The sequence below is a fragment of the Pongo pygmaeus genome, chromosome 13, assembly GCF_028885625.2.
Source record: "Pongo pygmaeus isolate AG05252 chromosome 13, NHGRI_mPonPyg2-v2.0_pri, whole genome shotgun sequence".
Taxonomy (NCBI): Eukaryota; Metazoa; Chordata; class Mammalia; order Primates; family Hominidae; genus Pongo; species Pongo pygmaeus.
The window spans coordinates 126,210,365-126,232,592 of NC_072386.2; the positions used below are offsets into that span (position 1 = coordinate 126,210,365).

The window sequence follows — 22,228 nt, forward strand, 5'->3', positions numbered from 1 at the left end:
GACATAACGCAATGACATATCTCAGGGCTGGCAAGAGGACAGGCAAGCGGGCATGCCCGCTCACCAGTGGGTGGACGGCAGGCTGGCCCCGCATTTCTGGAGGGCATTTTGGCAAAATGCAGCATAGTCTTTGGCCCGCCGGCCTCTTCTAGGGATTTGCCTGCAGGAAATGCTCAGAGCCGCTCTAAGGACGCATCATGAAAGCTGTTCACCACAGCACTGTTTTAAAAACTGTGAAGCAGCGTGCCAAAACCTTAACAGCCCATGTCTCTGGGAAGTCACCTTATTAATTAGATCATCTCCCCAAAGTTTGGTAATGAAAGAGTATTATTTTATGAGAAAAAAAAAAATTGCTTTTTGAAAAAATTCACGAAGGCATTAAAACAATTCTTTAATGGGTTTCCTGACCCCAAAACTGGCCCTCCAGCTTCCCAGGCTGGCATGCCTAGAAGCACCCTTCCAAGGCAAGTCTCTGATTTTGATCATATCAAATCTCTGACACTTTCTAGACAGAAACCGAACCCACAAATTCATCTCCCAGACACGTGTGGATCAGGGCCCAGGGAGCCTTACAGAAGCAGCGCGGTGCCCTGCCCACCATCTGCCCCTTCCACGAGTGGGCGCTGAGGGAGGATCCAGTCGGGTCTGCCCGTTCCCCGCCACCCGGGGATGCTGAGCACAACCGGGCCACCGCCAGCCTCGGGCACACACCCTGGACGTTTTATAAAACAAAACTGGAAAGACTTTCAAGGTCACATGGTCAGTGCACAGCAGAAGCAGAAACAGCAGCGGCCTCAAGGTCCGTGGCAGTTCCTAGAAACTGTTCCCTCCCCCGAACCTGGCGGCAGGTGTGCTCGAGGAGCCGCCACCCCGGGCAGGTCGTGCCTCCGCTCCGCGCCGCAAGCTCGGGTGGGGCAGCCGCGGGGACACGCGGGGGCCGCCCCCGACCCCAGCCCAAGGCTGTGGGGCTGGAGGGGCGGGCAGGCCGGTCTCAGCCCGGAGCCCCGCGTGAACTTCGGGGAGGAACTCGGTTGGCGGCCGGGGCCCCGCACGCTCCCTCCCCGCGGCCCCGAGCGCTTTCCCACGGCCACGCCCCCCGCGCCCAGAACTTCCCGGCGACCCCGCGCCCCCTGCGCGCCCCCCGGAGGTGGCCGCGGCACGGGAGGCGGGCAGCACGGGGCTCGGCCCGGCCCAAGCGCCTTCGCCCCGCACCCCCGCGGAGGGGGCCGCGTCCGAACCGGGTGGGGCGGGGCGGGGCGGGGGCGTCCCCGGGGCGCGGGCGCGGCGGCAGGTGGGCGCGCTCTCGCGGGCGGGGGTCCGGCCGGGCCGCGCGCCTCCCCCGGAACTCGGTCGTGCCATTCCCATGATGCCCAGCCACGGGCACGGCTTCCGGAGTGCGGCCGCCGCCGCCACCGCCCGGTAGGTCGCGGGGAGGGGGCGACTTGGGGGGGTTCGCCCCGCCCCCCGCCCCGCCCCGCCCCTCCCCTCCCGCGCTTCCCACGGCGCGGCCCGGGCGCGGGGCGGCGGCAGCGGCGGCGCGCGGGGAGGCGGGGAGGTGGGGGGCCCGGCCGGACGCCCCTGCGCCCCCTCCCCGCGCCCCGGCCGAGGGCGGAGCGCGCTGGCCCTACAGCCTCCGGCCCGCCCCCGGCCCGCCGCCTCCCCCGGGACGTGGGACGCGGGCGCAGGCGGGGTCCGTGCGGCGGGCGGCGGGGGACGGGCCGAGGTGAGCGGGTGCAGGGCCGGGGTCGGGGGGCTCGGGGGCTGGGAAGCTGGGGGGCCGGGGACAGGAGGGCCAGCCAGGCCGGGGCCGGCGCGCCGTGCAGGCCGCGGCGGGCGGGCGGCGGGGGCTCCCCGGGGCAGGCGGACGGGGATCGGCGCCAGGGCTGCTCCGTTCCCCGGGCGGGGATCCTGGCTGTGGCCTCCGTGTGACTCTCGGTCCGCGCGCCCCGCGCTCCTGGAGCCCCAGGTGAGGCGCAGGTGAGGGCCCGCGGTGGGGAGCTTGGGCCCGGCCCGGGACGGCCGCTGCGCTCCGAGAATGGCCGCGGCCCGGCCGGCCTGGAGACTGCGGTTCACGCCCTGCGCCAGGCGGAGCTTCCGGGAGGGTGGCCGCTCTCCCGGGCCCCAAGCTCGCGAGTCCTCGGATCCCAGAAACATAACTCCGGGGGTGCAGACCTGCTTGGAGGCCCGGCCTCTTCCCTGGGAGGCGTTCCCTCCCGCCGGGCCGAGGACCAGGTCGCCGATCCGAGCGGCTAGGGTGAGCGCGCCCTCGGGGAGGGGAGCTCCCGTGGGGGACCCTGCCCAGCCCGCAGGCCGTGAGTAGCCCGAGCTTGGGAGTCGGGGGAGGTCGGGCGGGGGCAGCGGGGAGGGGCTCACCTTGCCTCCAGTTCCCAAGCACAGGAAATGGCGGTGCAGCTTTGCTGGGGGACGCTTGTAGTGAGGTTGTAAAATTGCAGCTCCTGGAAGGCTGGGAGCTGAATTCTAGCCCACGCCCACTTCTGGGTGGCTGGAGCGGGCCCTCCTGCTGCCCCGCCCGCTCCTGCACCGGGGCTCCCCTCCCTGGCCAGCAGACCCTGGCCTCCCTACCCTGGGGGAAAACCCCACCTGGGAGGTAAGACCGCTCGCTGAGCTGCTTTTCGACCAACCGAGAAATGTAGAGTATTTGGGGGCGTTTCTCACAGGTGGGCAGACTGTTAGGATGGCGAGGCCCAGTGTGGGTGCTTTGGTTCTCTCCAGAAGGTTGATGTCTGGACCGAGAAGGTACCCGAGTGTTCTCCACCGCTTCCTAAAATCTGACACCGTGTGGCTTTGGGTGCAGGTGCTGGGTGTCCCCACAGCCACCCTGAAGACCGTATCCTGAGGCAGCAGTTTGACAAAGCCTGCACCTCTGGCTTGGGCTCACACCTATCTCTAAGGACTGATTGGGGGCTTTTCTTGTTTTTTTTTTTTTTTTTTTTTTGGAGCCAGAGTCTCGCTCTGTCGCCCAGGCTGGAGTGCAATGGCTGATTTCGGCTCACTGTAATCTCCGCCTCCCTGGTTCAAGCGATTCTCATGCCTCAGCCCCTGGAGTAGCTGGAACTACAGACGTGGGCTCCCACGCCCAGCTAATTTATGTATTTTTAGTAGAGATGGGCTTCCGCCATGTTGGCCAGGCTGGTCTCGAACTCCTGGCCTCAAGTGATCCACCTGCCTCCGCCTCCCAAAGTGCTGGGATTACAGGCGTGAGCCACCATCCCCGACCCAGGGGGCTTTTCAAGAATGATTCATCTCGCATAATGTGTTAAAGCCACAAGCTATCCTGGGGAGATGACCCCCCTTGATTTTTTTTTTTTTTTTTTTGGAGGCAGAGTCTCATTCTGTGTCCTAGGCTGGAGTGCAGTGGCGCGATCTCGGCTCACTGCAACCTCTGCCTCCTGGGTTCAAGCAATTCTCCTGTCTCAGCCTTCCCAGTAGTTGGGACTACAGGCACAGGCCACCACGCCCAGCTAATTTTTTGTATTTTTAGCAGAGGAGAGGTTTCACCATATTGGCCAGGCTGGTCTCAAACTCCTGACCTCAGGTGATCCACCTGCCTCAGCCTCCCAAAGTGCTGGGATTACAGGCATCAGCCACTGCACCTGGCCAGATTTTTTAATACCATTCTTGAACTAGGTGATTTGACAACTTAGAAAACTGTTCACTAGGTGTCCAGGCCCTCTCTGCAATCAGTCAGAAGCTGTAAACATGGCTAGTGGAGAGCAGAGTATTTCCCCAGGAAAACTCCCCTCCCCCATCTTGTCATCCAATGTAAAGACACTGACTTGGGCCCGTTTTCTTAAGGTAGTATTTAAGGTAGTATTCTTAAAGTAGTATTGCTGTTTAAGGAGTTAATGGTCTTAATTTAGACTCTCCTCAGCCCAAGGCTAATGCAAATGTTTTGTCATTTATGTCATTTTGCAGAGGCAATTTGAATAACACCTACAGTAAGGCAGGCGTGGGTCTGCTAGCCAGTAAAAGAGCCCCTCCCGCATTGTTGGTCCCCCAGTGCTCTGTGTCAGTGGGGAATCTCTCCAGAAGGTGACTTTATGGGGGATGTCATGGGCTGCAGTGGGTGGCCAGAATTTGAGAACCAGCAGATAACGTCACATACGTGCCCCATCCCCATCACTTCAGCCAGCATCAGATCTGCTGTCCAGGATAGCTATACATTACTTGTGGTTCCATGTATTTGTCTTAATACATTAAGTTAAATATATTTGTGTATTTACTTGTGGTTAAATGTCTTAGAGTAAGTAAATATACTTGTGGTTAAATGTCTTAGAGTAAGTTCCTTCAAAGTTAATTTTGAGCCCTTAAGTTAATGATATTTCTTTCCAAAAAAAAAAAAAATTATGAACTGTAGCTTCAGCCTGTAATTAGATGCCTCTGATTCTCTTTGATTCTGGTAGTCAAAAGTCTATTGAAAAAGCACAGAGAGGATGCCTCGGTGTGTAAGTGGAGTGATGAGGACCCGATCTCTGGGCCGTGTGGGAACACTGGCTGCCGTTTCATCACAGTCAACCTGGACTCAGAGAATTTCAAGTAATTTAAGTAATTCTTGTATTTTAGTTTCCCTTGTAGGCACAAATTGGTGCTAGCAAATGACTTCTGAATCTGCTCACCCCCTGGTTAATTGCTGGTTACCCCTTTTGGGCTCACCTGTGTGTAGGTGGCCAACCTCACCTTTTGTTTCTTTTTCTTTCTTTCTTTTTTTTTTTTTTTTTTGAGATGGAGTCTCATTCTGTCGCCCAGGCTGGAGTGCACTGGCGCGATCTCAGCTCACTGCAAACTCTACCTCCTGGGTTCGAGCATTTCTCCTGCCTCAGCCTCCCGAGTAGCTGGGATTACAGGCAGTCGTCACCATGCCCGGCTAATTTTTGTATTTTTTTAGTGGAGATGGAGTTTCACTATATTGGTCAGGCTGATCTCCAGCTCCTGACCTCAGGTGATCCACCCGCCTCGGCCTTCCAAAGTGCTGGATTACAGGCGTGAGCCACCACACCTGGCCGCAGCCTCACGTTTTTGTGAAAAGTTGATGGCATGTAAATACCCAATTATGTGCTTGTCAGGAAGGAAGCGCCTGGTTAAACAGAGAAAGCTCCTGGTAAAGAAGAATCCATAACAGAGGCAAAACATACTGGCCGGTTTTTGCCCACTGCTGAGGTCCTGAGGGCAGCCATAGCCTCTGAGCCAAGGGGAGAGTTCAGTGTCCATAAGCCCTGGGGGCTCGCTTGCATAGGAACCACCTTGCACTCCAATTTTGGAGTAGGCAGGTGGGTATCAGAGCAATGTGTTAAGAATGAATAGCTGTGCAGTATCTCTGGTATTGTTCTAAGTGACTGCCATCCACCTGAGCGTCCTCCCTGCGGTGGCAATCCCCAGGCCTTTCGTGAGCAGGTCTTCAAAGTTTACCAAGCTCAGCCCAGCACTTGTGCTGAGGCAGCCACCTTTGGTCTGAAATCTGGAAGCGCAGGATGAGAAGGGGAACATCACTGTGTTCAGGGTGACTTCTGTGCTACTTAGCTAAGAATAACAATACAGTTCCATGAGACCACCTGGCAGATTTACATTTGACATTTAACACAGAGAGGGTTTAGTAAAAGCAGCCCTTCAAGATGTTTGGGGAAATAATTTTTGGCTCACATCATACAACTTTCTGTTCCAGGAGCTTGTTGGTTGGGTCAAGAATGAACCTACGCATGACAGTGTGCGGATCCTGGGTTTATAGTCGTCCTTTTTAACCTGCAAAGAAGCATTTGCAGACGTTGTCTCATGGGTACCGCCTGCCAACCTTTCGAGGTAAATAAAACTTCTCCCCTCTTACAGAGAAGGTGGAAGCCTGGAGTGAGAAGGGAAGAGCGGGGAGGTGATGACCGTGCGTGCCCCGGGAGGCACCATGGAGGGTGGTTGGAAACATTTTCTTACTGAATCTTCCCAGCAGCCCCGGGCTGGAGCAGGTAAATTGTTCCTTTCCCAGCTGAGGAATCCGAGGCCCCAGGAGCATGAGTAAGTCGCACAAGGACACCCAGCTAGCTGGACGTTGGGCTCCACCCAACTGTCTCCACTCTGTGAGCCCGACATGCTGTTCCTCTGGGGCCTCGCTTGGTATTGGCAGCTATCGCTGTTCTTAGCTGCATCATGCCCATGTGCTTTCTTTCCGCCCAGGATGTGAAGCCGGTAGAGAAATAAAGCATCGCCCCTCTGCGCGTCCCTCCCCGTCTGCTAGAATGTTTCTCATGAACGCTTCTCCAGTGGTTGCTCTCCAGTCCAAATGGGAGGCCTTTGGCCCGCCAGGGAGCTGTAGGTTCCCCAGGTGCTTCTCGGAGGCTGACGAGGGCGTGGAGAGCGCGTCGGTGAGCGCCCGGGTGCAGATGCTCATCAGCACTCTGCAGCGCGACGGGGCTGCTCGGGGCACCAGCGATGAGCGCGCTGCGCAGAGGGGCCACAGGGCAGAGGGATGCCACGACGCCAAGCCGGCTGCCAAGCCCACCGTGCACAAGGAGCCACCTGCATCAGCTGCCTGTGGTCTCGTTGCTGACTTTGACCCCATGGGGGAGGAGGAAACTGCAGACTTTGGCCCGTTGGTGCTAGATTCAGACAGTGATGATTCCGTGGACAGGGACATTGAGGAGGCCATCCAGGAGTACCTGAAGGCAAAGAGTGGAGCCGCACAGCCTGGGGCCGGCGGGGCCCAGCCAGGCGCCTCCCAGCCTTCCAGGGCCGCAGGCGGAGGCAGTAGATGTAAGCCGGAACCGGCTCACGGCAGTGCCCCGACTGCCCTGTGTCCCCCAAAACTTGTATCTGGATCAGGTGGTGGCCCTGGCAGCCAGGTGGGATCCAGCGAGGACCAGGGCTCCGCTTCCCCGGTCAGTGTGAGCAGCGATGATTCCTTCGAGCAGAGCATCAGGGCGGAAATAGAACAGTTTCTGAATGAGAAGAGACAGCATGAGACCCAAAAATGTGATGGGTCAGTGGAGAAGAAACCGGACACAAATGAAAATTCGGCCAAGTCACTCTCGAAATCCCACCAAGAGCCGCCTATGAAGGTGGTGCATCGGCAAGGCCTGATGGGCGTCCAGAAGGAGTTCGCCTTCCGCAAACCTCCCCGGTCAGTGAAGATGAACGTGCAGCCCAGAAGCCTCAGGTCCAAGGTCACAACCACGCAGGAGAACGAGGGCGGCACAAAGCCAGCAACCCCCTGCCGCCCTTCAGAAGCAGCACAGAATAAAGGTGGGATCAAAAGGAGCACCAGCGCCGCAAGGAGGGGAAAGCGAGTCACGAGCGCAGCACAGGCGCCCGAGGCGTCCGACTCCAGCAGCGACGACGGCATTGAGGAGGCCATCCAGCTGTACCAGCTGCAGAAAACACGCAAGGAGGCCGACGGGGACCCGCCCCAGAGGGTCCAGTTCCGAGAGGAGAGAGCGCCTGACCCTCCCGCACACAGCACAAGCAGCGCCACAAAAAGTGCCTTGCCCGAGACCCACAGGAAAACACCCAGCAAGAAGAAGCCAGTGGCCACTAAGACCACGGACCCTGGTACAGGGGGCCTGGACACTGACCATTCCCCCAAGCTGCTGAAGGAAACCAAAGCTCCACCTCCAGCGAGCCCTGCTTCCAGGAGTGAGTTTGTGGAACGGTCCTCGTGCCGGGCAGACACGTCTGCTGAGCTGATGTGCGCAGAAGCAATCCTGGACATCTCCAAGACGATCCTGCCGGCCCCTGTGGAGGGCAGTGACGGGTCCCTGTCCGCAAGCCCACTCTTCTACTCCCCGAACGTGCCTTCCCGCTCTGACGGCGACAGTAGCTCCGTGGACAGCGATGACAGCATTGAGCAGGAAATCCGGACGTTTTTGGCCCTCAAGGCGCAGTCAGGGAGTTTGCTGGCCAGAGGTGAGAGCTGCCCGCAGGCTGCCCAGGGTCCACTCTTGCCGCCTGGCCTCAACAGCCAGACCGGCAGCCACAAGGCCCCTCTCTCTAAAACACCGGACCCACTGCTGGGCTGCAAAAGGAAACGTAGAGGTGGTGGCCGTGTGAGGCCATCCACGCCCAAGAAAACGCGGGAGGTGGTGAAAGACGGTGGCCAGGATGCCGACCACAGCCAGGGGAGAGCTGAGCCCGGCCATGAGGGGCGAGACCTGCCCATCCAGGGCAAAGCCAGCGAGGCCCCGGGAGGGGAGGGCACCGCCAGGGGGCCTGGTGACACTCGCATGTCACAGGGCCAGAGTAAGACAGACGAGGCGAGGCACCTAGACGAGAAGGAGAGCTCCGAAGACAAAAGCAGCTCCCTGGACAGTGACGAGGACCTGGACACAGCCATCAAGGACTTGTTAAGGTCCAAGCGAAAGCTCAAGAAGAGGTGCAGGGAGCCCAGGGCTGCGTGCAGGAAGAAGGTGAGGTTCAGCACGGCTCAGACACACTTCTTGGAGCAGCTGGGCGGGCTCCGGAGAGACTGGAAAGACAGAGGCCCGCCAGTGCTGAAGAGCTGCCTCTCCAAGTCCAAGAGAGACAGTGGCGAGGGTCCCGGGAAGAAACCCCCCAGTGTCTTTGGCGGCACGGCAGACAGGACGAAGCAGGAGGGCGCCGGGAGCCAGGACACAGCCCTGGCCTTCCGGGTGAGGAGACCCGCCTCTGCCTCCGCTTCCACCTCTGCCTCCGAAGAGAATCCATTCCCCAGGGAGTCCCATGGCCCAGCTCCCAGCCCCGGCTCCCTGTCTGATGACAGCAGTTCAGTGGACAGCGACGATAGCATCGAACTGGAGATTAGGAAGTTTTTGGCGGAAAAGGCCAAGGAGTCAGTGAGCAGTTCAGAAGTTCAGGCAGAGGGCCCCACCGCTCTTGGGACAGGGGGCCCAGCCAGGCCAGAGGTGCTGTGCAGGAAGGAGCCGGCCCCACCGCCTGGCGTGTGCACGCGGAGCCAGAGGGCCAGAGGGGTCCCACATCTGGCTGAAGGGCTTCGAGGCACAGAGAGCGCAGGAGCACAGGGCACAGCCGGTCTGTTCAGCCAGGGCGGGAAGGGGCTCCCTGCTGCTCCTGCCCGAGGGGATCCGGCGCCGCCCAGGAGCAACAGTGGCGGTGTCTCCGCCAAGGGGCTCTCAGTGAGCAGGAGAAATGTTTACATTCACAAAGACCAGAGCCCACGAGGGGCTGAGCCTGCTGCCAGAAGTGCTTTTGGTCAGCTGCCCAGCTGTGCTACAGTGGGCACTGAGGCAGGAGGTGCCAGAGGAACCTTTCACATGGGCTGCGGGAGCCCGAGCTTCCTGACCCCCAGCCCGGGAGCTGAGAGGGACGCTGCAGCCCAGGCCGACCGCGCACCGCCCTGGAGCGACTTCGCCCACCAGAGTCGGCTGCCCAGCCCGTGGGTGCTGCGCTCCGAAGGCAGAGATGCAGTGTGGAGGGGGGGTGTCGGGAGCGAGAGAGACAAGGGGTCCGAGGGCCCTGCCCGGGGCCTGCCCAGCCTGCCCCTTGCGGGCTTCTCGCCGCTGCTGTCCACCCAGCTCTTCCACTTTGGAAAGGGTGTCTCCTGGGGGGGCAGGCAGGCTGGCCTCTTCAGCCCCCACCTGGGGCTGCCTCTGCAGGGCCCCTCCTTCTCGGCCTTCAGGGAGGCCCAGGCCGGACCCAGCCCTGTCTTTGGAAGCCCACACTTGCTGGCAAAGAAGGACGGCGGCCCTTGGCCAAGCAGGAAGGCACAGACAGGGCTGAGTTTGCACGACAGGAGGAGCTCGGGCTCGGAGGAAAGCATTTTAGACCTGAGGTATCGACGAAGGGCCATCAACAGGGATGACCAGGAGCAGGACGCCTTGGGCAGTGACGCCAGTGACTTCAGCGACACCTCCACGGAGGACAGTGGCGGCAGCTCAGTAGTGAAGGTCTAAGCCCTCGAGCTGTGGGTTCGCGTCCTGGGTTCCGTGCATTCGTGGAAAGCGGCGTAGCTGTGCTTGTAGCCGTGCGTGTGTGTGATGGTTCTGTGGTTGCAAGGAGGGGAACAGTCTATTATACATAGCCCTGTATATATGTACACCAACATGAAACTTTTATTTAACAGACGTGTCCTGGTAAATATGATTTTTGTAGCTTTTTGTAAATTATTTAAAGTGATGTAAAAAATATTTTTGGAAAATACTGTTGTTCAATTTTGTAGGGTGTTCCTAACTGCAGTTTTCTGTGTTCCGCATACAAGTCTTAGATTAGAAAACATTTGGTTCTTATCATCACAGCCAGGTTCACAGAGACTCTGATGCTTTTTGGTTGATTGCTGGTGAGAGTGGCCGGCAGTGGCTGCAGTGGTAGCCTGAGGAAGGCCGAGCTGCCCTCCCTGGGAATCGCTCAGATGCCCCAAGATGTCCATTGGGAAGCTCCCAGGACAGCACTTTTTATACAGAGGACACCCCCTCGGCCCTACGTCCTTGAAGGCCAGAGCACATCTGAAAACTGCAATCACAGCCATCCATTGGAAAGACGTTTCGAAGCACAATGGCCAGCGAGCACGTGACTGCTCCCTGTTGCATGTGAAATCCACACAGATGTCAGCGGCAGCTGCTCTGCAGCCCAGCCCTGGGCCTGGGTGGGTTCATGTCCAATCTTGTTCAATCACTAGATGATTCTAACATCAAAATAAACCTCTTTTTATATGGAGTTACTGTTCTTTTTAAATCATGGTTCTTAAAGATAACACATGTGCATTTAAAATTTCCTTTTCTCCGGCTGGGCACAGTGACTTACACCTGTAATCCCAGAACTTTGGGAGGCTGAGGCGGGTGGATCACCTGAGATCAGGAGTTCGAGACCAGCCTGGCCAACATGGCAAAACCTCGTCTCTACTAAGACTACAAAAATTAGCCAGGCATGGTGGCAGATGCCTGTAATCCCAGCTACTTGGGAGGCCGAGACAGGAGAATCGCTTGAACCCAAGAGGCAGAGGTGGCAGTGAGCTGAGATCGTGCCATTGCACTCCAGCCTGGGTGACAAGAGTGAAACTCCATCTCAAAAAACAAAACAAATTTCTTTTCTTGCACACACCAATAAGCACTGCTTAGAACTTTGGTCCCTAGACACCCAGGGCGGAGATGATGTGCAAAACCCAGTCCTGGGGAGAAGCGTTCTCCATACCTGCCCTCAAGAAACAGGAGCCCCGTCAGAGGTGTGCCCGAACACCAAGGTCATCCCTTGGGGTGGCTTTCTATGGGTGCCTCCCAGGGCAGAATGTACAGGGTCCTCTCCTGCACTGTGGCGTGGTTAAAGGCGGCAGCCTCAGGTCCTTGGTGTTGGTGCCCTGTGATGCTGCCCTGGTATTCTGTGCCTTCTGCTCTGAGGCCACCACAGTGTCCGTGGCTACTACAGAGACAGAAGCAGTGCCGGGCATTGATGGGCCGTAACATTTACACTGTAATTGTCCAGCAAACTTTTATGAGTCACTGGAGCTTCCCAGGTCAGCCTCGTGGCTTAGCTGCCATGCAGGGTTTCTTTGGAACTGAATCTTGTTGGTATTCGAACATGCGAGTGACTTGTCTACACACTGTACACCCCTGGATTTTAGCAAGAATTCACTCTTGTATCCAGATGCAGGCATGTGCCTCCTGCCATCCACAGTTACAACATCTGCTGGGTCAGAAGCTGTGATGAGGGTCCCTGTGGTTGCCGTTCCTGTCCAGCCCCGTCTTTTGTGTGTGATATCTTCGTTGTGGCATATTGCTTCACTTAAGTGCTTCCAGGAGAAACAGTTCGATGTAATCCATGCTCTTTTATTTATATTGCTTTTTTTTTTCTTTTTCTTTTTTTGAGACGGTGTCTCACTCTGTCCCCCAGGCTAGAATGCAGTGGCTCAATCTTGGCTCATGTAACCTCCACTTCCCGGGTTCAAGTGATTCTTGTGCCTTAGCCTCCCGAGTAGCTGGGACTACAGGCATGAGTCACCTCACCCAGCTAATTTTTGGATTTTTAGTAGAGAGGGGTTTCACCGTGTTGTTCAGGCTAGTCTCAAACCCCTGACCTCAGGTGATCTGCCTGCCTCGGACCTCCCAAAGTGCTGGGATTACAGGCGTGAGCCACCACGCCCGGCCTTATTTATATCTCTAAATAGTGCCTGTGGGGATGTTGGCTGGAAACCAACCCCCTTGTCCTGGGCCTGCCAGGGGTGGAGCCACAGCCACAGTGCACGTAGCACTGAGCCTCTCCCACTCCTGCCCCCGTCCCACTCCTGCCCCCATGCCCACCCTAGGGTCGCTTGTCTCATCTCTTCCCCAAACCCCGGACCCTTTACACTTTCCCTGACGTTCCCATGTCCTCTGCCGACACGCCACATAGCAGTGCAGGTCAGAGCTGCTGCTGCCCCAGAAAGAAGACTTCCTGAGGTTCAGGGACATGGCATCTGTAACACACGGTCACCAGCTCTAGTTAGCGTGTTCTGCCCGTACATGTGTGTAGGGCATCCACTATCCATGTGCAGAGCAGTTGCCAATTGGCTTACAGTCACCATGGGTTAATCACTCACTAAGAATGTTCCAGGAACCTGCATTTCTTTGTGGAACATTTTGGTCCATTTTCAGTTTTTGTAAAGAGGTGCTGTGTCGTCGCAGGGGTCACCCCAGTGGGGTGGACTCAAAACTGCACAAGATGTCCCCAATTCAGAGCTCCTCACCAAGGCCCTTGGGGTCAGGCTTTGCTGTGACAAACAGTGGCTTGCTTAAACACCGACCAAACGGCCCTCCTGATGGGGTTAAAACAGGCGATCCATGCCAGTCTTCCCTGGAGCACGAGGGGCCTTTCTCCCACCTTTGTTCTGCCGATCACAGTTGCCCTTGGAGCTCCTCTTGTCCTGCTTTCAGGAGTCACTGGTGCTTTGAGACTCAGCTGGAGATGAGTCCGTTGGTGGCTTCTTTCTCTTCACAAACGAATTCCCTGGAATTGCCCACGGGCCATGTGACCTGAAAGTGTTGCTTCTTCACCCCTGCACTGCCCTGTTTGTTTTAGAGAAGAGGCCAAGATCCAAGGTTCATCCACACCTGCCAGCGGGTTTTCCTGTATGGGAGGCGGCTGCAGTTGGGGCAGCCAGGAGCCACACAGGAGGGATGCCCACCTCTGTGTTGGCAGCCTGTCTCCCAGCACCTCCACCCCTGTGTTGGCAGCCTGTCTCCCAGCACCTCCGCAGATACGGGTGTGACGACGCGGCTGCATCCCATGAATACAGGCCCGGAGCCTCTGTGGGAATAAGTAGATGTGTGCCCGCCCTGTAGGAGTCTCCGGTGGACGGTGTGTCAGTAAGTTAAGCTCTTTGTAAGTCTGTAATTATTAGGACCTAGAGGTGAGTCATGTCCCAAGAGCCCCTCTCTCTTCCCAGGGAGTAGGGCCAGGGTCCATTTCATCCAATACAAAGAATCGGGAGAGGCCAGGTTTTAAGGTTTCTCGTCCTCTGGGATGAGTCAGCCTGATGTTGGGGAACGAGGATGGGAAAAGGAAAAAGCTCTGGCGGGTCATGTCTGATATTCTCCACCCACATCCCCATATAGGGGGAGAAGCTTCCTTTAGGGAAGAGTCCCCTTTAATTTATCTGTCGCTCAGAATCTGAAGGTCAGACGGCAGGTTTTCCCAGCTTGAGATATATTTGCTTTGGAAAATCAAGCAGTACATGTAATTATTAGCACCTTGTCTGCTCATATAAACATGTAAAAGGCATTGCCCCCTAGATCCCCCCTCCCTCAAAATGAATGAAAGGACCTGTTTAAAGGGGCGTGGGGAACAGCACAAAGCCCACAGTCCATATCGCAAATCACAACCAGGTTTATTCCCGGGCGTGGCTGTTGGGGAGGGTGGGGGACAGATCACATTATTTGCAAAATCTTTGAGGTTTCTGGTATTTTGTGTACTAAATGTAAGAGATTTTTTTTTCAATGTCAAGATATTTTACTACATAGTAGAAACCATTCTAATATTGACTATAATGAAAAGATAAAGGTTACTGATGAAAAATACGGAAATATAAATGAAAATGTACGTTTAAGAAGTGGCTGGTTTTAAACCAACCCAGCAGCAAAATTCAGTGATTAGTAAAGTGACATGAATTTCTTTTTTTTTTTTGAAGATGGGGTCTCACTCTGTCGCCCAAGCTGGAGTGCAGTGGTGTCTTGGCTCACTGCAGCCTCCACCTCCCGGGTTCAAGCAATTCTCCTGCCTCAACCTCCTGAGTAGCTGGGATTACAGGTGTGCACCACCATTCCTGGCTAATTTTTGTATTTTTAGTAGACACAGGGTTTCGCCATGTTGGCCAGACTGGTCTCAAACTTCTGGTCTCAGGCGATCCGCCCACGTCAGCCTCCAAAAGTCTGGGATTACAGGCATGAGCCATCGTGCCCAGCCTTAGCTTTTAATTTCTGAGTGGAATAAAAAGGCTAAACAAAGCAAAGACTGCTCTGTGGAGTGAAGAGAGAGGGTTTCAGAAATGGCTGTGTCCTTTTTTTTTTTTTTCAAATATCTCTGCAAACTGATGTTACCCTGTGTTTCCGTCACCTTCCCTGTAATTCTGAGATTTTGAAAGAACACAGTACAGATGGGTGCCATTTTCTTTTCATTTTGCAACCCTCTGTTCTGTATGTTTTAATCCCAAACAGAAAACACACCCGTTTAGCATTCAGTTAGATCAGTGGACTTGATTTTTCTCAGCATGTGAAGATTTCAGTTTGGAAATCTGTTCCAAAGATGAAGGTCTCCAGATTTGTGATCCCTGGAGTTCTGTATGACTCACAAATGCGTAGTAGGTTAGGACTGAATCTGCGGCTCTAGTGCCGATGGCCTCGCGCCTCCAGGATGTCCCCAAGGCGGGCTCCAGCGAGGCCTGCTCGCAGCCTTCCATGAAGCTCTGTTTCCTATCTGAGAGGGAGGCCCCAGGTGTGAAGATCGGGCAAGGTGACAATGCCAAAGCCCTTAGAACACTGCGAGATGCCGAGAAACGGAGCAGCGGGCACACGCCCGGGCCTGGGCATGGGAGACAGGCAGGCTCACAATTCAGAGGTATTGGGGTTTTTCATCTTTCCAGATGCTTACTCTATTTAGAATAAATGAATGGAGTCTAACTTTCCATCAGCTCATTAGCAGCTGTACAGAAATAACATTTTATTAGACACGACCAACTAAAGCACTCGGCGCCCAACTGAGATGCCAGAATTGAGCCCGTGAAGCCCGCAGGAGGGAGGCACCTGTTGCTGTTCGTTGATACTCCCAGCCTGGCCCCGACAGCGCCTCCGCTAGACTTGGGGGTGTTATCCGAGTGAAGTGGTTTCATCAGGTGTGACTTTGCCTGGATGAAGCGATCTTGCTACAGCAGTGCAGGTGTTCAACAGTCCTAGGCTGGCGGGGAAATAAACCCAGTCATTTGGCCTGATGGCTGTATCTTACCCTGATATTTTTCAAAATCGTCTGTGGAGGAAGGAATGCTTTTTTTTTTTTTTTTTTTTTTTTTGAGACAGAATCTTGCTCTGTCTCCTGAGCTGGAGTGCAGTGGCGTGATCTCAGCTCACTGCAATCTCCGCCTCCCAGGTTCAAGCACTTCCCCTGCCTCTGCCTCCCGAGTAGCTGGAATGACAGGCACGCCCCACAACACCCCTGGCTAATTTTTGTATTTTTAGTAGAGACAGGGTTTCACCATGTTGGTCAGGATGGTCTGGAACACCTGACCTCAAGTGATCTGCCCGCCTCAGCTTCCCAAAGTGCTGAGATTACAGGTGTGAGCCACCCACCATGCCCAGCCAGGAATGCATTCTTTTCAGCGTGTTGAGAAACCTGATTGATAAGACATATTTTTTTTTATTTCAATAGAAGCTAAACACAGAGGGGTTACTGGTATTTCTGGTATTTTTAAGGAATAACTGCAAGAACATTTTCAGTTTGATGCCTGGAGTCTCTGCTGGTTTTTTTAGCTCAGAAGAAAGATATTACATAGATCCTGGCTTCAGGGCCAATTTTGTATACTTTTTAATTAAATATATTGATTTTCTCTGGAAAGCATTTCCATCCCAAATTGGACATTAAGACTGTTGCCAAAATGTTTACTTTTGTGTATTAATAATAAAACGTTTATATGAAGAAATAACCCATCATGATGTTTAACTTCTTCCCTAATTCGTGAGTAGAATCCCTGCAGGTAAGAATCTATAAACAAGATATTATTGATGGTGTGTAAGAGGAGTTTCTTTTTTCTAGTTTCAGTACTTTCTAAATTTCCTATAATGAACACATCTTGCTCTCATAGAAGGAAAAAAAATCCATGTCATAGACAAAATGTTTTTTTATTGAAGACCCTGTAGCTCATAGTAAACATGGATTTATGACTACATAGAGATAAAAATCCACTTAATGTAGTTATTACCCCCCTTAGCAAAATACAAGTAATCCCCTGCCTTTTTTTTACTTTTTATTGGAATTTTAAAATAAACATAGAGAATGTCCATGTCTGCATCACCCCCTTCCACAATGAAGGGCATTCACCAACGTTATCTCTGCCCCTGCCCCTGCCCGTTGCTGGAGCATGAAGCACACAAACATGGTAGAGGAGGTTCACCTGCAACCCCATATGCTCCTCGAGTAATCTCACACAGTAACGGCCCCTCCTGCCTGTTCAGCCTCGACTTGGCTGACGAGGTGTCTGCTCCTCCTCCTGCCCAGCGCCTGGCCCTCGCCCACACCCCAGTGGGGCATCTCATGCCCTCATGGGAACCCCGCAGTGTTTATGCGGATCACAGCCAGGGTGCTGGGTGCTTTAGGACGGGAGATCTGCTCCCTAACTGGTTTTGTGTGTAACATGGCTCCCAAATAAAGACACGAGTGGCGTTAGCCGCCAGCGCTCCTGATGCTCAGGCCAGGACTTGGGCCCCAGGAGCCCACAGCCCCACTCTACCATGACAAATGTCAGACGAGACAGAAGCTCAGGATGTGACAACGTTTTTAATGCAAAGTCAACCATTAGCATCTTTCCCATGTACTTATTAGATGTGAAATAGCAGGACTTCACAGCCCCGTTTGCAAATTTTCTTACTCCGCGGATGAATAATATTTTCAGGGAAGGCAGCGCAGTCTGCGCCATCACAATCGGGCGACTGTGGGTGATGAGGGACGATGATTTTCCAGGAGGCCCTGGGGTCAGAGGACTCCTAAAGGGGGTTTCCAGCCCCTCAATCGCAGATGGATGGCCTGTTGATGTTGTAACTGGGGTGGAAGTTGAGCCGGTCACAGGAGGTGATGCAGTTATCAGGGCCAGTCACAATGCTTTTCTCCAGGTAAACATTGAGAGTATTGTTCCGGAACATTCCACCCGCTGCAAGTTGTTGGGAAAATTTATTCGAATTTGGATAAAATACTTTCTATAAGAGATAAAGGAACACGGATTAATGACGTATAATACTCTTGAGCAATCCGTTGAATATTTTTGAAAGAAAAATAAGAATTCATAAGAAAATGCAGAGAAGCCAGAGTGGGTAGGATGGCCTGGCTCACCCCAGACCATCCTAATCCATGCCCGATGCCTGGCACTTGCTGTTAACACTGCCCCTTGCACTGTTCTAAGGATAGAAGGATGAGCTGTGGGGCCACCTGTGTGCCATCTCTACCTCAGGATGTGGCTGTGAGCATCGCCTTGGGGGTCAGGCCTGGAGTCACCCCCAGGTCTGCTTTTCCTCACTGTGCTACTCTGGGAAAGCTGCCAGCCCTCTCTGAACTTCGGTTTTCTCTTCTATGGAATAGAAATGATATCCATGTCAGTGGGTTTCAGCCTTAACTGGGGCTGGGTGCAGTGGCTCATGCCTGTAATCCCAGCACTCTGGGAGGCTGAGGCAGGTGGATCGCCTGAGGTCAGGAGTTCGAGACCAGCCTGGCCAACATAGTGAAATGCCATCTCTACTAAAAATACAAAAATATTAGCCGGTCGTGATGGTGGGTGCCTGTAATCCCAGCTACTCGGGAGGCTGAGGCAGGAGAATTGCTTGAACCCGGGAGGCGGAGCTTGCAGTGAGCCGAGATAGCGCCATTGCAGTCCTGCCTGGGCAACAAGAGTGAAAAGGGGTGTGCTGAGGCCACTTGTGTGGGCAGGCACCCAGTGGTAGGAGTTATTCTAGCAAGACAGCATCATTAGGTGACTGTGACATTCCTGAAGCGAGTGGTCTGGACCTCTGCCAAATTTTTTTACCCTATACGGGTGACCTGTCCTTAGAGGATCCTGTGTCACGCACATCACCTGATGTTTCATCTCCTTGGCAAGAAACAAGTGCAAAGAGAAAACTTTTCTTTGTTTTTGAGAAGTTTTAGATCTATAGAAAAATTAAACAGGAAGTACAGAGAGTTCCCAAATTACCTCCCTCAGCAAACACAGTTTCCCCTGTCCTTAGCATGTGGAACTCGTGTGGCACACTTGTTATGGTGGAGCCAGTGTTGATACTCTATTAGTAACTAAAGTCTACATTCTATGGGTGGGACAAATGTATCGTCACAGGGATCCACCCGTGCGGTCTCATGGAGAGGAATTCCCCTCAGTGCGTTTTTTTTTTTTTTTTGAGATGGAGTTTTTGCTCTAGTCGCCCAAGCCAGCATGCAATGGTGCCATCTCAGCTCACTGCAACCTCCGCCTCTGGGTTCAAGCGATTCTCCTGCCTCAGCCTCCCAAGTAGCTGGGATTACAGGCGCCCACCACTATGCCTGGCTAATTTTTGTATTTTTAGTAGAGACGGGGTTTCGCCATGTTGCCCAGGCTGGTCTCAAACTCCTGACCTCAGGTGATCCTCCCGCCTCGGCCTCCCAAAGTGCTGGGATTACAGGCGTGAGCCACCGTGCCCAGCCTTTCAGTGCACTTTTTAATGCAAAGCATTTATCTTCTGTTCCCACATGGGAGGTAAACAGCTTCTCCGGCATCCACCCTTGGTCACGAAACTGGAAAAGAGACTCCAGATGGGGCAGGTGGATAAGAAGGAGGAAAACCTCCTTGGAAATGTGTCAAGAGTACCTCATGCCTCCTACCTCACTGCCTGCTCATATCAGTGGCCTGAAGGCTCCTACCATTTACAATAGGAACATTTTTTCATGGCCTTTTATAAAACCTGAAACATCTGGACCCATGTTAGTGAGTGTGCTGGCTTGTTTTTTTTGTTTTTTTTTGTTTGTTTGTTTGTTTGTTTTTTTCTGGTTTTTGTTTGTTTGCTTTGGTGACAGGGTCTGGCTGTGTCACCCAGGGCTCAAGCAGTCCTCCCACCTCAGCCTCCTGAATAGCTGGGACTACAGGTGCATGCCACCACACCCAGCTAATTATTTTATTTTATTTTTATAGGGATGGGGGTCTCATTACGTTGCCCAGGCTGGTCTTGAACTCCTAGCCTCAAGTGATCCTCTCACCTCAGCCTCCCAAAGTGCTGGGATTACAGGTGTGAGCCACCGCCCCCAGCTGTGTCTGGTCTTTTTCATAGAAATACCTGATACCCAGGGAAAACTCAGGGTCATCTAATTATGGGAGAGTGACTCTCAAATGCTCCAGCATTTTTAGGTAAGTAATCTTCTCACAAGAGCTCAGTCACGCAACACAACTAAATAAGCACTCACCAGACCTTTTCAATGATGAATGCTTTGACAACGAAAATACGTCCACAACATTCTCACCCCAAAATGGCTGGCCCAGTGTCCCAGGTGTGCAGGAGACACCGCACTAGTCCCTCTGTCCATTCACCTGGACCTTCATGGGGTTTGGTGTGGGGAGGTTCTAGGAGGGCCGTCCTGGAGCCTGAGGTCAAGCTCAAAAAGGGTTTGGCTTCCCCAATGGCCCACAGACTCCTGTGCCCAGCAGTGCAACTTGCCCACCCACAAGCTGTGCCGTCAGCCAGTACTGCCTCTTAACGCCACACGTTAACATCTCATAAAGTGTAATTCCAAAAAAAAAAGTAGCCCTTCATTTATTTGCCTCAGAACTGAGCACTGTAAGTTGCAGGAGATGGTTGCGTGCGTGTGTGTGACTGCTGTGCATGTGGTTGGGTGTATGGGGGCAGGGTGATGTCAGCAAGTCTATATCCTCCTCTTTTAAAACACTCCACTCCCAAATTTATTCACTCATTTAGTTCCATCCTACCCTCTCCCAAAACAATTTTGGGAACCTCCCTCCACCCCATTTGTGATGTTGGAACTTTGGCCTCCTCCCTGGGTGCACCCCTCCCCGTCTCATTGTTGACCTATTGAGAACCCCAGGTTTTTAGCCTCTTCTTGAGGCTGCCCACCCCCTGCCCGCCCCCCATGCCAGGTCTTGCATCCCACTTACGGGCATCTCGTGCACGGTGGGGGCTCTGCTCCCGTAAGCCTGGTTACTGGTCCTGTACACCGAGACAGACTTCTGGGTCCTGGTGGATGAGAAACCCTCTATTTTCATTCATTTAATCTAATTCTGCACAAGCCACAGCCTTGTATGTGGTTGACGGCACTCTACTGGAAATGCCCCCATGGAAAGAGCAATGTGCCCGGGCTGGTGATGCAGCCTCAAAGGCAGCCTCTGGGAGTACCTGGCTGATGACCGTTCTGAATGGCCCGGCCTCCTGGGCCCCCTCTGCTCGCCACTGTCCCTGCTCTTCCAAGGCAGGCCAAAGCCCTAAAGAGCAGGCAGCCAGCAAGTGCTGATCCCCAGCCCTGGCAGGGCCTCGGCACATGCTGCAATTTCTGGGTAACTTAGCTTGTCGGGAGCAGAGGCTTGGCCTCCAGACCCTGCCACCCAGAGGGTCCCTCTGCCTCTGAGCCCCTACCCTCGCTGAGGCTATGCTTCTACTGGTACCACTGCCCCTACCTGTCAGTAGGACAGGCTACTGAGAGGCTGCAAGCCCACAACATAGCTTTACTTTATACTCCTAGATCTTGGCCAAGTTGTTCTTTCTACATCCCAGTCATCTCAATGGGAGAATGAGGATACTAACAGACCCTGCCCTAGAGGACTGTTGAGGGACCAAATGTGTGATGAGCACCGCAAGACGTTTGCACCTGCCTACCGGAATTGAGTTTCTTACTACTTCTTAGCCTGCAATGCCCTGTGGCAGCTCAGAGCTGGCTGAGTCTACAGCAAGACAGTAGAGGTGCTGCTGTGCTCACGCCCTGCAGCGGAGTTTCAGGGTAGAGAGGAGAGGAGACTCACCTGACAAAACAGTGGAGCTGAGACCACAACTGGGCTTTCTTCCCCCACGGCCCTGCCCCCCACTGCCCCTATCCCCACTTCCTTGTATGAGGCTCTAGGGAGCACGTTCGCCACTCACTGGTGGGCGATGACAGCGCGGGCCCCGGATGACCACTCGATCCTCTTAATTTCTGTAGCTAGGACTTTGGGGGTCTTGCGGGGTCTCTCACACACGGGGCTATCGAGCAGTGGACGCCAGAACCAGGCGCGCCCCAGCTTCCTTACCTGTAGCCCCGGAACCACCCCGGGTTGTTGAACCTGCCCGGCAGGTCCGCGCTCACGCGGTAGTAGTCGCTGGTCCTCTCCGACGGGGCCGTGGCCTTGGGCGCCACAGGCTCCGCGCACGCTCTGGGGCTTTCCTCAGCCATTGCGCCTCGAGGAGTAGCAGGACTCGGCGGCGTCCTGTTGCCAAGCGACGGCCAGGTCACGTGACTGGGGAGCGAGCGGAGGGGCCTTAAAGGCGCCGCGCATGGGCCGGGTTCCTCTGCGGGTGGGTCCGGAACCTGTCGGGCGAGTCCCCAAGGGCCGGGAAGGTCCGGACGGCGAGAGATTCCCTGCTGGGACCGTCGTGTGAGGCAGCCCCAGGCCCCCCGCCACCCGCAGGGGGACCTGGCCACCCCAGCATCAGGGCGTGGACTCCCGGGCGAAAGAAACCCCAGGGCCTGGGACCCCGCCAGCCGGGTGAGGGGGTTTAAGCACTGCAGGTCCACTCGGCAGGCAACGATTGGACTTTTGCTGTCCAATGTACTCCAGGGATGCTATGCCCCCCAGCACCCCGAGTCTAAATTGAGACCCGAGATCTTGCTAACTTTATGAAATTCTCCTAAGCCAAATATCGTTTAAATATTACAAACAGTTTTGGAGAGCAAGAGGTTGCGCAGGACGTGGTGCACAGCTCACTTGGCGGGAGGCGAGGGTCCCCATCGCCCAGCGGGCTCCCCCAAGGGTCAGGGGCCTCCCGGGCTGGCCTGGCCCATTAGCAGGGCGGGGCGAGCTGCAGGGCAAGGACCGTGGCCCCGTTCCCCGCCCGAGACTCTCAAGCCC

At 54.7% G+C, this 22,228-nt stretch overlaps 2 protein-coding genes across 8 annotated transcripts; one reads left to right on the forward strand and one right to left on the reverse strand.

Annotated features, from left to right (window-relative positions):
- Positions 1–1,294: 1,294 nt before the first annotated feature.
- Positions 1,295–10,647, forward strand: PPP1R26 (protein phosphatase 1 regulatory subunit 26). Of its 7 annotated transcripts, XM_063650044.1 has the most exons (5): positions 2,123–2,254; positions 3,937–4,053; positions 4,425–4,557; positions 5,681–5,814; positions 6,181–10,647. In XM_063650044.1, the coding sequence occupies exon 5, from the start codon at positions 6,243–6,245 to the stop codon at positions 9,885–9,887; it is 3,645 nt and encodes a 1,214-aa protein (XP_063506114.1). In that variant the 5' UTR covers positions 2,123–2,254; positions 3,937–4,053; positions 4,425–4,557; positions 5,681–5,814; positions 6,181–6,242; the 3' UTR covers positions 9,888–10,647. The 7 variants fall into 7 exon arrangements, with proteins under 7 accessions (XP_063506112.1, XP_063506113.1, XP_054357816.2 ...); XM_063650042.1 differs by lacking the exons at positions 2,123–2,254; positions 3,937–4,053 and adding an exon at positions 1,295–1,419; XM_054501841.2 differs by lacking the exons at positions 2,123–2,254; positions 3,937–4,053 and adding an exon at positions 1,595–1,723 and having other exon boundaries at positions 4,425–4,566.
- A 6,278-nt stretch (positions 10,648–16,925) lies between these two features.
- Positions 16,926–21,848, reverse strand: PIERCE1 (piercer of microtubule wall 1). The gene is made up of 3 exons (XM_054502155.2): positions 21,410–21,848; positions 20,288–20,366; positions 16,926–17,360 (listed from the first exon to the last, which is right to left on the reverse strand). Exons 1-3 carry the CDS (start codon positions 21,550–21,552, stop codon positions 17,172–17,174), a joined length of 411 nt encoding a protein of 136 aa, XP_054358130.1. The 5' UTR covers positions 21,553–21,848; the 3' UTR covers positions 16,926–17,171.
- Between the last annotated feature and the right edge of the window lie 380 nt (positions 21,849–22,228).

Coding starts and splice junctions, on each gene's coding strand:
- PIERCE1 (XM_054502155.2), bottom strand. CDS start 21,552: ATGGCTGAGGAAAGCCCCAGAGCGTGCGCGGAGCCTGTGGCGCCCAAG. Junction 20,367..21,409: donor GGGTGGTTCCGGGGCTACAG/GTAAGGAAGCTG, acceptor CTCATCCACCAG/GACCCAGAAGTCTGTCTCGG. Junction 17,361..20,287: donor CCACCGTGCACGAGATGCCC/GTAAGTGGGATG, acceptor TATCTCTTATAG/AAAGTATTTTATCCAAATTC.
- PPP1R26 (XM_063650042.1), top strand. CDS start 6,243: ATGTTTCTCATGAACGCTTCTCCAGTGGTTGCTCTCCAGTCCAAATGG.